The sequence below is a fragment of the Suillus bovinus genome, assembly GCF_016758785.1.
Source record: "Suillus bovinus strain UH-Sbo-P2 chromosome Unknown EDB93scaffold_64, whole genome shotgun sequence".
Lineage (NCBI taxonomy): Eukaryota > Fungi > Basidiomycota > Agaricomycetes > Boletales > Suillaceae > Suillus > Suillus bovinus.
In genome coordinates this window covers 162,988-175,219 of record NW_024542120.1, presented here as the reverse complement: position 1 = coordinate 175,219, position 12,232 = coordinate 162,988, and the positions used below count along the sequence as shown (strand labels likewise).

At 47.1% G+C, this 12,232-nt stretch overlaps 5 protein-coding genes across 5 annotated transcripts; 1 reads left to right on the top strand and 4 right to left on the bottom strand.

Moving 5' to 3' along the window:
• Positions 1–5,057: 5,057 nt before the first annotated feature.
• Positions 5,058–5,672, bottom strand: EDB93DRAFT_1058389 (uncharacterized protein; the record flags this gene model as incomplete). The annotated part of the gene is made up of 1 exon (XM_041444785.1): positions 5,058–5,672. A coding segment is annotated over one exon (615 nt), but the record flags the coding sequence as incomplete, so codon positions are not given.
• Positions 5,673–5,869: 197 nt separating this feature from the next.
• EDB93DRAFT_772993 (uncharacterized protein) lies at positions 5,870–6,220 on the top strand. Its single transcript, XM_041457417.1, has one exon. The coding sequence runs from the start codon at positions 5,941–5,943 to the stop codon at positions 6,169–6,171; it is 231 nt and encodes a 76-aa protein (XP_041304217.1). The 5' UTR covers positions 5,870–5,940; the 3' UTR covers positions 6,172–6,220.
• A 680-nt stretch (positions 6,221–6,900) lies between these two features.
• EDB93DRAFT_1091442 (uncharacterized protein) lies at positions 6,901–7,686 on the bottom strand (the record flags this gene model as incomplete). The annotated part of the gene is made up of 4 exons (XM_041446357.1): positions 6,901–7,058; positions 7,108–7,413; positions 7,467–7,537; positions 7,595–7,686. 4 exons carry the CDS (start codon positions 7,684–7,686, stop codon positions 6,901–6,903), a joined length of 627 nt encoding a protein of 208 aa, XP_041304216.1.
• A 352-nt stretch (positions 7,687–8,038) lies between these two features.
• On the bottom strand, positions 8,039–8,815 carry EDB93DRAFT_1091420 (uncharacterized protein; the record flags this gene model as incomplete). The annotated part of the gene is made up of 2 exons (XM_041446354.1): positions 8,039–8,521; positions 8,576–8,815. 2 exons carry the CDS (start codon positions 8,813–8,815, stop codon positions 8,039–8,041), a joined length of 723 nt encoding a protein of 240 aa, XP_041304215.1.
• Positions 8,816–11,913: 3,098 nt separating this feature from the next.
• Positions 11,914–12,063, bottom strand: EDB93DRAFT_1042193 (uncharacterized protein; the record flags this gene model as incomplete). Its single annotated transcript, XM_041444573.1, has 1 exon — positions 11,914–12,063. A coding segment is annotated over one exon (150 nt), but the record flags the coding sequence as incomplete, so codon positions are not given.
• Between the last annotated feature and the right edge of the window lie 169 nt (positions 12,064–12,232).

Below are 12,232 nucleotides of genomic sequence, written 5' to 3'. Positions count from 1 at the left end.
CAGGCAATTGTGCCGGCAGAACAGGCTGTGTGCACAAAACATATTAGCATGTTCGCATCCCATTGTACGTCATCGTGATCAAGCGCTATGATCTCGTCAGACCTCGGTCAATTCTGAAAAATCATGAACTTGGCCTTCCAACACTTCATTTCTATCATACAGTGTTTGTTCCATGGCACCACAACCTTTCTTGTGCTTGAATGCTGCTCGATCTAAGGAGAGAAAAGTTGTGAGAACATTCTGCTGAACCAGCTGGCAGAATGGCAGACTTCCTCTTCCCAACATTCCACTCTTTAGGATTGTTTGCCACAGCAGCATATATGCAGTGTTGATGTTATTGCATGCCATCCTTGTTAGTCTTGGTACTCTTAACAAGGCTGCAGAGACTACATCTTACTGAATGTGTGGTGAGTATAATGTATTCCTCCCTGGTGCATCTGCTTTATAGTTATCATTGTGCTTCTGATCACAACACCATCAGAATATTCAAACAGCACGAGTTTTGTGCTAGGGGGCTTTAGTATGAGCTGTTTGTATTGCGTACCAGTTACAATCGCATCTCACAATCTCAGTGTTTGCAGTTATTGAGCTTAATGGATCCTGTATAAAATAGGTTAGTGCACCTTCTTTTGAATTGTCTGTTCGCGTTTCTGACCCATCAGGGGGTAGTGATTCTAGTGTGCATATGAGTGAGGAGGCCTCAAATGTGGTCTATGCATTCAGTTCTTTTTTCTGGACAGAGAAGAACTATCAGATTGGTCACTGTACAAGTACTATCCGATCTACAAGGGGAAAGGGGAGCATGTAAGTATTTGGGCAAGGCCCGAAGGGGCTTTTCGGCCAGAAATGACACTTCGAACCTGGGAGGTCGAGATTAGCCGTGATTCCCAAACATAAGGAGCCTCGCGACACATTCGGCAAAGCTTGAACTCCCTGTTATAAGGAGCAGGGCAAGACACACCTTGGACTAACAGAGCTGTGGCATTGTGTAATGAGTGAAGGGTTCAATTATTGGGGTATCTTGAAGGTATGGTGCCATTATCATAGTGTGATTGCGCAGGTACAGGGTGAATGCTTCACTTGACCATCTTCCCATAGACTTGATGACATCAAATGGAATTCCTTGCAGCAGATATTCGAGCGTGCTGCCAATCCGAATGCTGTGACCTTTTAATTCTGGGCATCCCCCTTGCTTGGCTATAATTCCGATTCTCTTCAAGAATGCGCCTCGAGTTAGTGGGTGCATGCCTTTGGGGTGTTTCCATGCAAAAAGGTGGTGATCAGGTAAGGGATCATTGATTCGAAAATGGTTAATGAGCGCCGCTTTGGGGTCTGATTCATCAGATTGTTCAGCCCAGTAGATGTCTTTGCCTTCTGCTGAAGTCTTTGTGCATGGTATGCGTATCTTGGAGACTCGAAGTCCATGACGATCTTCCCCATCTAATAGTATGTCTCTCCGTTTAACATGTTGACTTGGAGAAAATACTTTGATTGATTTGACGGTCAGTTCCCAAAGTCGTGCTAGCAAATAAAATGATGTTGTTAGGCATGCGAATACAGCGGCATCGAGCGGTGCTTCTAGATTGAGGTGTGTTCGGATTTTGATTATGGATGTAATTGCGAATGGGTCTCTTTTAGGTAGCTTTGATCCGGGAGGTGCTTCATTTGCTGCTCCATCTAACGCTGACTTCAATTCACCTTGGTCCACTTTCCATCCCTGTCCATGAAGGACGTGCCATGCCCGAATGCCGAAAACATAATTGGCTAAAGTTTTTCCTGAGTATGCTCCTGCGCAGCTCATTACAAAGGTGAGCATTGTGAGAGTATCAACGGGGCATCGCTCGTGTTTGGGGATGTTTCGTGTGTCACAGAAGACATGGAAAACTAACAGACCAGCCCCATATGACTCTCTAGTACCCTGTGCCCATGATGAGTTTATTACTGTCAAAACTTGTTGGAGATCATCATCTGTGATGGCAAGAATCTGTCCCTGGGCATTTCGGTATGACCGACTCTCTAACGGGCACCAAAGTTTGAGCCGTTCACATGGTAGGCAGTGTGGGCATAGCGCAGATACTGCGGGAGTTAATCCTGCTTTGTATTGAGCTGGTTTTGCTAGCGAGACAGAGGGTACGAGTGGTGTCGTGAAGTGAGTGCGGTCCCTTTGCTTCTGTTGTTCTACCCTCATATTGTGAATAGGAACATTATTCTCTGCTGACGAGAGATTCGCTGGGATGTTGGACAGTAGATGAGATGAGGATATGGATGGTTCATGGAGATGATGGTTTGCTTGGTGTGACGTCGAAGGGATCATAGATGAAATGACAGAGTGGATCGGGGATGGGAATGGGGTCGAGGAGTAACTTCGTGTCGCAATAGATGCCTCGGGATGGCGGGTCAGCTGGATTGGACTTGCTGGTGACATATGTTGGGTGGAAAGAGTGTGTAGCTGGTATGCTGCGTAAGAACTCGAAGATTCGCTGGAAGATTTCAATGATGGCTGTGTTGCGACTACATCCATTCTTCCACCCTTCAATGACTCCTTGGTTGTCACCGTATACTCGGAAGTGTTGTTCTGGTCTATCCAAGGTGACAATGTGTTGAATGAGAAGTTCGAAACCGATCGCTTCGGCCCAGCCAATATCTTTTTGTCCATCGAGAGTTGACCACCCTGAATATAACCTCCAGGCTCTCCAACATTTTCCAATGACGATTCTGATTCCGACTCCAGAGCTGGCATCTGAGAAAGCCTGAAGGTCGTGTAAAGATAGAGGCCTGGGAATGTCACATCCTACAAAGGAGCTCTGTAAAAGATTTTTCCACCAATCGAGATCCTCAGCCAAGCCTTTAACCAGTCTATGAGGTAAAAATGGACGGTTATGACCAACTCGCAGCATGGACTCGAGGTTCATGAGATATGCTCGTCCTCAAGGACATACCAGCGTGACGTGAAGGAGCTTCCCATGTAGCTTTTGGACGTCACTAAGAATGTGAGCCGTACAGTTTTTCCATTCTCGTAAAGCACAAAGGTATTTGGCCTTTTTGTCTTCTGGTAGAAAAACTGAGTTATCTGTAAGATTCCAGGTAAGACCAATGTACAGATTAGAGTAGGCAAAGGGGTTGTCTTTCTTAAGCTCCCAAGGGGTCTTTGTGGTACTAGAGGATCTATCAATGTTGTCGATGTTGTAAGTGAAAAAGCTATCTTCCGAATATTGTAGGGAGTGCCCTGACAAATCGGCAATTGAGAATCGGCAATCTTCATCGAATTCTTCAATAGTTCCATCATTGAAGATGTACCCACCAAACCATATTCAGCCTCCATCTTGATGGTTGCCCCTTGTGATGATGTCATTGTGCCATTGTAACCGTTGTCTATTATATGTCTCGAGGAATTCTTTCCGTATATGGAAAAATAAATGGTCGTCGACCCATCGTGATGTAGGACCAATCCCTTCGGACCTAAAAATGTCAACTCCAGCATCTGCGACACAACTGTAGACTCCTGCTGAGGGGGAAACTCCGAAGCACATGCATGTGCCGATGCAGAATTGGTCATCTGCGACTCGAACAACTGCGGCTGGCCACTGCGAGTGGTGCAGAGGTATTGTTCTATATGCTTCCGATACATCTCTCGTGGCCATTTGTGATCCTGGAGGTAGACAGCTGATAATGAGTGCAATCATGTGGAATGTTCCCCAGGTACTGGGAAAATCATTCGGATCAATACATGAGTTGATGGATGGATTAGGGAATTCGAAGGAAGGTGCATGAGGAAATGAGTAATCTTGTATGACACGAAATCGCCCTGGTCAACCTGGTTTCGGAATGATTGATAAGGGCGATGATTGGAAGGGGCTGATAAAGCTCTCGATTTCGGCTGCCGTACATGGGCCAATGTATCTTTCTTTTTGGATTTCGGATTTGATGATGGACTGGAACTCATTGGTATATATAAGAATAGAATTTTTGTTTGGCGGAATTTGGGTTTTTGTAATGACAGGAAGATTAAGAAGAAAACCTTGACGGAGTCCTTCAGGAATATGAGAGTATCTATCAATGAGACCAGCTTTCGTAAGACAAGCTTCCCATGCATCTGGGTCATAGGGAGTGAGGGCTTTAAGCTTTCTGCGCTCAAGCACAGACTTGTGCTCCGTGAGAGGAGGCAGCGCATCCAGAACAAAAGTGACAATGGTCGTGTGTGGTGTCACTGCATCCCGTAACTCATTGCCAGTCGCTGCAGATTGGACGGCCATCTCGCATGGTGAGTATTCTGCCGACTCGGGTGCAAAGAGTGTCTGTAGAGTCGTCCCATGTTTTGGATGCTTTGCATTCGATGATTCTGTGCGGGTGTCTTCCCAAGCACACGGCACAAGCGGATAGGGGACGTCCATTTGCGCCGCTTCGAAAATCCTGTCGAGAATGTTTGTTTGGCTCCGGAGATGCTGAGCAGCGACGATAATCACGTCCTGAGCGTGGGGATGCTGATCGACGATGATGGTCTCGTGATGGATGAATGTTGTCCCTGTTTCTATGATGCTGGTTGGAAGACGAACTCGCTGTGAGTGCGTTGATTTGTTGGTCCATCTGATAGCAGGTACAATGTGTAGTGAGGCATAATGTGAGGCAACGTGGGATGTGAGGCAGTTAGTGCATGGCATGTGGCGTGTGGCATGTGGCATGTATCAAAATTTTGTAGTGTTGTATCGGGTGAGATGTTCAGATAGCGAAGTATGAGAAATGTGGGATTAGCATATAATTATTTTATTGAAGGAAAAAGGACTGACCCTATAATCACGCTGATTGTCCAGTCTCTTGCGCTCGTCGAGGTAGACATTAGATCTAGTGCGTACTAAGAGTGTCTCGTTGATTCGAGATAGATCATATGCGCTGCCAGCCGACTTGACAGCAATGTGCCAACGTTTCCGCTGTTCTGCTTGGTAGACAAGTAGAGCCTTTTGCGCTAAGGCATCACACTCCGAACAAAAATCATGGACCTGTAAGTTTCGCCAAAAGAGAGCCATCATTTGAACACGATCTGCTGGCCATGAGGCCTCTTGCATTGCCTCGATTATGCGTGGGCAGGCTTGACAAAAGTTTTTGAAAGTGAGATTTTCATCGTCAATGACAACTGTCGTGTTCCGCATTGAAGCTGCTGATACCCAAGCTGTGCTACCTCCCGCTAAGGTGGCCATGATCATGGCGTCTTCATCAACGGAGCTCTTGAGTTTCGTGTCATCTAGTCCATCATTGGTGAAGTACCAGAGTTCGACATAGTCTCCTTTGTCTAGCTTACGGATAGCGTAAGGGGAAGGAAGGATTACTGGTTTTATAGGGACATCCAGTTCAGGAATAGCAGAGTACTTATGCTTATTCTTTTTCTTGTCTTCCTTCCGCGAAGCTTCTTCCTTGTCGAGGTGTTCTTGTTCTTGTCTCTCTTGTTCTTCATCACGGAGTCTCTCCAGATTGTCTTGCCGTTCTCTGTCTGCTTCTACTTGTGCTTGCCATTGGTTTTTGTCGGCAGTGTTTTGCGTCTGCCAAATATTCCTAAGGATTGTAACAGCCTGAGCCTCAGTCATGTTCTCATTGGTGAGTTGGAGTCTAGTGTTAGCAAAATTCTCATCTGCGTAGTTCGGACAGACACTGAGATTCGGATCACTTGTTAAACGAGGCATTGTAGTGTTTTAACGAGAGTGTTTGTATAAGAAAAGCGAAAGAATGGGTGTTAAGGACTACGCGTTGTCGAGTACTGAAGTTTCTCAAGTCATAGTACGAAAAGAAGAAGAGATGTCCCAAAAAGGACATCCGCCGCATAGACAACATTCTACGCTCGTCCTCGTTCCTCGGACTCTCTTAGAACACAACTACTGCAATATTATGGGCAATTGTAAGTAAGACTAGGAAACGAACGAATCTTGAGCTTACCCCAGGGGGGTATGTGGAATGATGTACAACATCGCTACAATTTTGAGGTCACTTTCGGCTCTAGGAATTGACGTCTCCCTCACCCTTTGGATGGGTGCTGACCTAGACGTCATCATAAGCAGCCTCATAAATCAACCCATGGCGGAGATATTGTATGATTCGCTTGGAATGAGGAGAGCCTTAGCTCTCTGGTATTTTGTTATCTTAGCGCAGTACGACTTACCAGCATGTGATGCGTCCACAGACTAATCACAGAGCAGGTATACAACGGGATCCAGTTTTTAAAAAAAAATCCAATTTAGGTCCTTTGCAGAGTGGGACTCTATGTAGGACAGTAATTTCTAGTCTAAGGACCCAGTGTCCTGATTGCACCTCTGGATTCGCGAATGCCCTGGTGTGAGACATAGTCCGCTGTTCCTGCCGGCCGTTTTAGATGCGCAATCCATAGAGGGCGAGATGACTTTTGAGTAACGTGCAAGGCTGTCTTATACATGATTTGAACACGTACTCGGTCACGAGGTGCGAGCGTGTACAGGAATCGGTTGGTATGAGTATAGTAAGGTGATGTGAGCTCGTTGTGACATCTTAGTAATAGTGACCAATTTGGCGGGTGATTCCGAGTGAGTGGTTGTTTGTAAATGTTGAGGAGATGAGAAGGGGTCCGGTTTCCTGGTCGGCTCTCGCTAGACCTTTGCATTTTCTTCTTCCTTTCCACTGCGCAAATGAATGCTCAGGTGATGGTATCACTGCCCACTGCCCAGTATGTGGAGGTGCTAGTTTAACGGACCTGTACCCAACTTTGCACCTGCTATCGAAGGTGAAGATGGAGATACGGATTCGGTGTACGAGAGGAAGGAGATATAAGTCATAATATAAGTTATATTCGCGTGCAGTCGTAAATCACTAGCTGGCATACTACAACAATTATATTTCAACTGAAGACGTGCAGTGGATTCCAAATTTCAAACATATCAAGTTTCAAGCTTGTGGCTCGTCAGTCGTTGGTGCAATCTTCTTCGATTCTGTTACCTCCGTGTTCGTATAGCCATCGGTGTTCCTAGCAGCCTTATGAAGTAACAATCCGCTGAGTGTTGCGAAAAGGACCGCGAACCAGGGAAGGATCGCACAGAGTCGCACTTTGTATCGTTTAGTACGGAGCGGATAACATAATTGGTTCATACGTACGGTACCATTTCTGACTATATTCAGGTGAGACACCGATATTCTGCTCAAATTGCTGAATCACGCTTTGGGATAGTGCGACTCCATCGAAAGTTGCTGTGATTTTGGTTGACCGAGTGGCGAAGAGAACATCACACGCGATGACAGTAGCCAAAAGCCACAGGGCGCCAAACAACATGAGAAAGGCTTGGAGGCGCAAAAGGCGTTGTTGTCTTCCAATTGATGAAATTTGGGAGAAAGCTGAGATGAGGGAGAGGGCTGTCAAAAGTGCGCAGGCCGCCGCGATGACAGAGCAAACCGAGTAGATGTCTGAAGAAGAGCGTCAAAGAAGCCCATTACGTGCGGGTTCACAAGCACCTTACCGTGATAGTTAATATCCACGATGGTGCCAACAGGGGCCTCGCTCTTAACATATGAACTTTCTTGGTTAGACCTTCATTGAGACTCTTCAATTCATTAAATTTTGTGGAAGTTACAGGTCTTGACTCACTTCACTAGAGCATTGATCACAACCGACCACCCAACAACCGAGAACGCAAATGTCAGAAAAAGCGAAACGAGAAGTAAAATCTTGGAGGCCATATGATATGAGAAAATGGCGTGATGGTGGCTACAGTGCGGTTATGAACAAATTCCGGATCCTAAAAAGCAAGGATGTTATATCACTTCTGAACTATGTAGATCCGCTCCTTGGGCGCAAATGAAACGTCACGCTAAGTATCATCGTGACTCGGCATGAGTCCCAAAAAATATCATGTGTTGTTGTCTTCTTGTAAAGATCAGAATCCAGATACCCCTTACAGTAAAAAATAAGATTCGACACATCACTTAAACATGACCGCCCGGTCCCAGTTGAGGGCGAAGATGGTGATTATGCACGTGCCTATCCAAATCCTATACCGGTGTTGAGAACCCACTAAACTGTTTAAAGAACTTAACCTACCTCTCTGCAGTCAAAGGACTGCTGGCATTGGTCGATTATGTCGGCGCCGGTTTTCCATTTGCAAGGATACAGCCCACACTCTTCCTCATCGGCTTCCTCCGGACTAACGTTAACTCCTAAAGCGTCCGACTGGCTCAAGGAGCTGGTGTCTAGTTCTATGATTTCACCTGGTTCAAGCTCGGTGTAGGACAAATGGAAGTCGGGCATCTGATTGTGTTCTCGCAGTTCGGAGTGATTCAAATCTTGAATATTGTCGTGCTCCACAAAAGACTTTTGATTGGTACATCCAAGCTCGATGAGATTAGCATGCAAGGAGTCAACTTGACACTCCAGTTGCCGGCATCGTTCGACAAGCTCAGGGTGTTCGGCAGCACGCCGTCTGATAAGATCATTTGTTCGTCGATCTTTCTCCTGAAGAAGGGCGGAGACACCTCTCCATCGATCGACATCTTCTTTCAGCGCCTTTATCTGACTCTGTCACGACGTTGTCAAAAGAGTGACCAAATACAATAAGAAAGATGAAACTACCTCGAACATGTGCTTGATCAGAGCAACACCATCGCGTGCCTGACCTTCTGCAGTCTTGACTTTCTGCTCCAGCTCGACATTCTCTGATCTAGTAGCGCTCACAAAATTAGAAGCCTGCGTGTATTGATCACGGAAAAAGTCGCGGTCCTTTTCAGCCAGACCCTTGGAGCGAGTCAGGGCATCCAAAGACGAATTTGATCTCGTCACATCCGCAACAAGCGCCTCGTGCGCCTCGATCATCGAGGCGCGCTCCGCAGACCACTTTTCACGCTCGGATTCCCAAAATTCCTTGTTCCGTACCCATTCAGCACGATCGGCTTCCCATTTGGTACTTTGTAGTTCCATGGATTCTCGATGAACGTCCCACAAAGCACGTTCTCGAGCACTTGCTATTTGTTGCTGTGCCCAACCCTCCTGCTCTGTCACCCATGCAGCACGCTCCGCCGTGATAACTGTTTGTTCTTGTTCCCATTGAGCTCGTACCGCTTTAAAGGTGTCACAAGTCTCCGTCAACGACTTGATCTGGGCAGCAAGACGATCACGTTCCTCCACCCATCCGATCCGCTCACCAAGCATTTCGGCTACTTGGAGATTTAAATTCTTGCGTTCATTCTCCCATAGCTCGCGTTCTTGCCGAAAAGTCGCTTGGTCCACATCCCGAGCAGCTCTAAGATCGTTGACAAGGCTCCTGTTGGTTTCAAAGCGATCTCGCTCAGCGGTGAGCCTCACGATTTCCTCTTCCAAATTACGGAGTCTCGCCTCCCAAACTTCGCGCTCTTGGTTCCACTTGACTCTCATGTCGGCAAGCTCGGAAACGGCTGAATTGGTGGGCATTGCGCCTACAGGCTGATCATTTGATGCGATTTCTTCCTGAGTAGTTGTGCTTGGAGACTGCCAGGCTGTCTTTGCCTTTGCCTCGGCTTCGAGCTTTGAAGTTTTCTCGCGCTCAAGTGCCAATGCAATTTGCAACGCTTGAATTTCATCAGACTTTTTGTGGAGGGTGGACAGTGCCTGATTGAGCCGTCTCACAGTCCCGTCGCTCTGTGCAAAGAAGTAAGAGATTTAGTCTATCGGTGAAGTTGGGCGCCAATGCAATACATACATCATGTTGCGGTACCCTACGTGTTGAACTGTCCAAGTTAACGTTTGACGTGTCAAAATCTTCATCATCCCCGCCTTGCTGTTGACCCTGACTCGGGTTGGCGATCATACTGGCAATTTGTAAGTCATCTATATGTGTTGAAGGCTGGTTTGATTCGTGGTTACTCCTGCCTAGCTCGGCAGATACAGGGGATGGCTAAATGAAATGAGGTGGGAGCCAACAAAATATAGTCGGCAACGAACCTGAACATCATCATCATTGCCCAACTCTGTATTGTCGATGGCCAGCTCCTGCTGTCGCGCTTCAATTTTCTCCACAAAATCTACCTTTGTTACGACAAGCGCTGGATTACCACTGAATAAGGCCTCCTGCGTACATTCCTCGTCCTCCTCACGAAGAAGGATACGCTCTTTGTCTTGGGGCCCACTTTGTGTGAAAGTGTCAATAGTCGTGCTATTTCCTCCGCTGAGGTCAACGTACGCATCCTCCATCTGCTGGACGGTCTCGAAGTCTCCCTCGTGAGCTCCATTGTTGGACGCGAATGGGTGAGTGTCTGATCTCGATTGTTTGCCGCTGCTTGTTATAGCCAGAGGCGCACGTGATCGTGCAAGGTCATTGATATTTTTCTTGGGTGGTTTATCGGTAACTTGGAACAATTCCTTCTTGCGCAAAGCCTGCTCATACAGTACTTTCCCTCTAGCTTTCAGTTCCGCATCTGTGACGCCAGGAACAAGCTCTTCACTTGAATATTCTTCAGGACCTGAGCATCGTTGCTTTCCCTTATCTTTCCGTGGAGATGGGAAGCTTTCAATGGAGCTCATCGGAGGCTCGCTATCATGTTCTGTAGTAAGCGATTCAACTGTCTTGCAGAAGGTTTTAGGAGAGATACGTGGAATTGGCTTTGTGGGTGGTTTCCGCGGTCGAAGTGGCACTTCACTGCTTGAAGCGATAGTAGGCAAGGCTGATGTTGACTGGGACTTTCTTGAAGTAATAGATCTCGGGAAGGAAGGTTGTTTGGGTGGTGGAGGCTGATCCGTGTGCTTTCCATTCAGCATGTGGTTGGGAAGCGAAGGCTGGGACTGCGAAGACTCTGTTTCCGGGACAATCCCAGAAAATGGTGAATCACTAGTAGATTTCTTGTGAGCTGCTGTAGTAACAGTCGTGGGTGGGGGTGTTGAAAATTTAGGAGGCGGACTAAGAGGTGCGTCGTAAGGATCTGCAATACCATAGTCTGCATTCTCGCCCATATTCGCATAGGAATCTCCGTCGCCTGTATCCGAACTGATGCCCATCATGCGGTCAAATATCTCCAAGCGAGCTTGGGCAGCAGGAGACAATGATGGTTGGCGTAACAAAATTGGAGGGGGAGAGATTGAAGATGACTTCCTGGTATGAAGTGTCGCGGGAGTAGGAATACGCGATCCAATTGAGGATTGAGCCATGACATGTTTGGTGGCAATCTCTTGTGGTGCAATCTTTGAGATTGTCTTCCTGTCAGCGAAGCGAGCTATAGGTGGCCTTTTAGATTTGGGTATCGAATCGGCTTCCTCTGTAGATGACAACTCGATAACAATAACATCGTGTTGGTTCTTCAAAAGAGACCGCCCATTTCTACTTGTGCCACTGGGTTGTTCAGGTTTTGGAATATTCATGGTGGCTATGATGCGAGGACGATCAGTGACGGACGAGAGGGTGTCGTTCTTGGGCTTAGACACGGCACGTTTTCTAGCAGGTGGACCAACTCTGGTGAGAATTTTATCACCTGCTCCGCCTAATTCAACGGCGTTATCATCAGCATCTGACTCGATGAATCGACTGTGGCTAGTGGAAGTGCGCTGTGCAGCCTTGTGCTTCAACTTCGTACGGGTTTGTTCACCAGTGACGAGTTTCTTCTTCTTCCTTGGATGTTCCGGCTCTGAAGGATCCGCCGAGTCGCTTGAATTTGATAGCTCCTTTGCCATATCTGCACGTTTACGCTTCGAAGAGGACTGTGCTTTTGATGTTGACGGTTGAGCACGAGGAGGTTCATCATAGTCTGTTACAATAGGCACACTTTCTTCCACCAGAGAACGTGATTTTCGGGAGGTAGAAGTCGTAGAAGCCTTCGAAAACGTCGAGGCGCGTGAAGCTGTTTTCTGGCCACCTGATAGAATGAATGATAGGATGTGTCGGACTTATTGCTGTTTCAATGGCACTTACCGGTCTTGCTCGATTGACGTCCCTTCGCGGCCTTTTTCCTTTTCCACTCTTCCACAAGGTGATCCGTGCAGTCGTGCTTGGGTACCCAGTCTAACGGCCACGGCCTCCCCGTCTTGGGGTCATTGCCCGCCCACCTAACCCGATATTTCTTACCCCGCTCGGCAACGATTTCTATGACTTCCCATAGAGCATCGTCATCGTTAGAACGAGGCTCAAATTGCGTCTCGAACTCGGATAATTCTCCTGCGGGGAATTCCCCTTCAGTAGACATGATTCAAGCAGGGTACAAAACCATTCAAAATTGTTGAAGATGAGCAAGGGGTAACGCTAAGAAAGTAACTGGTGATTACATAATC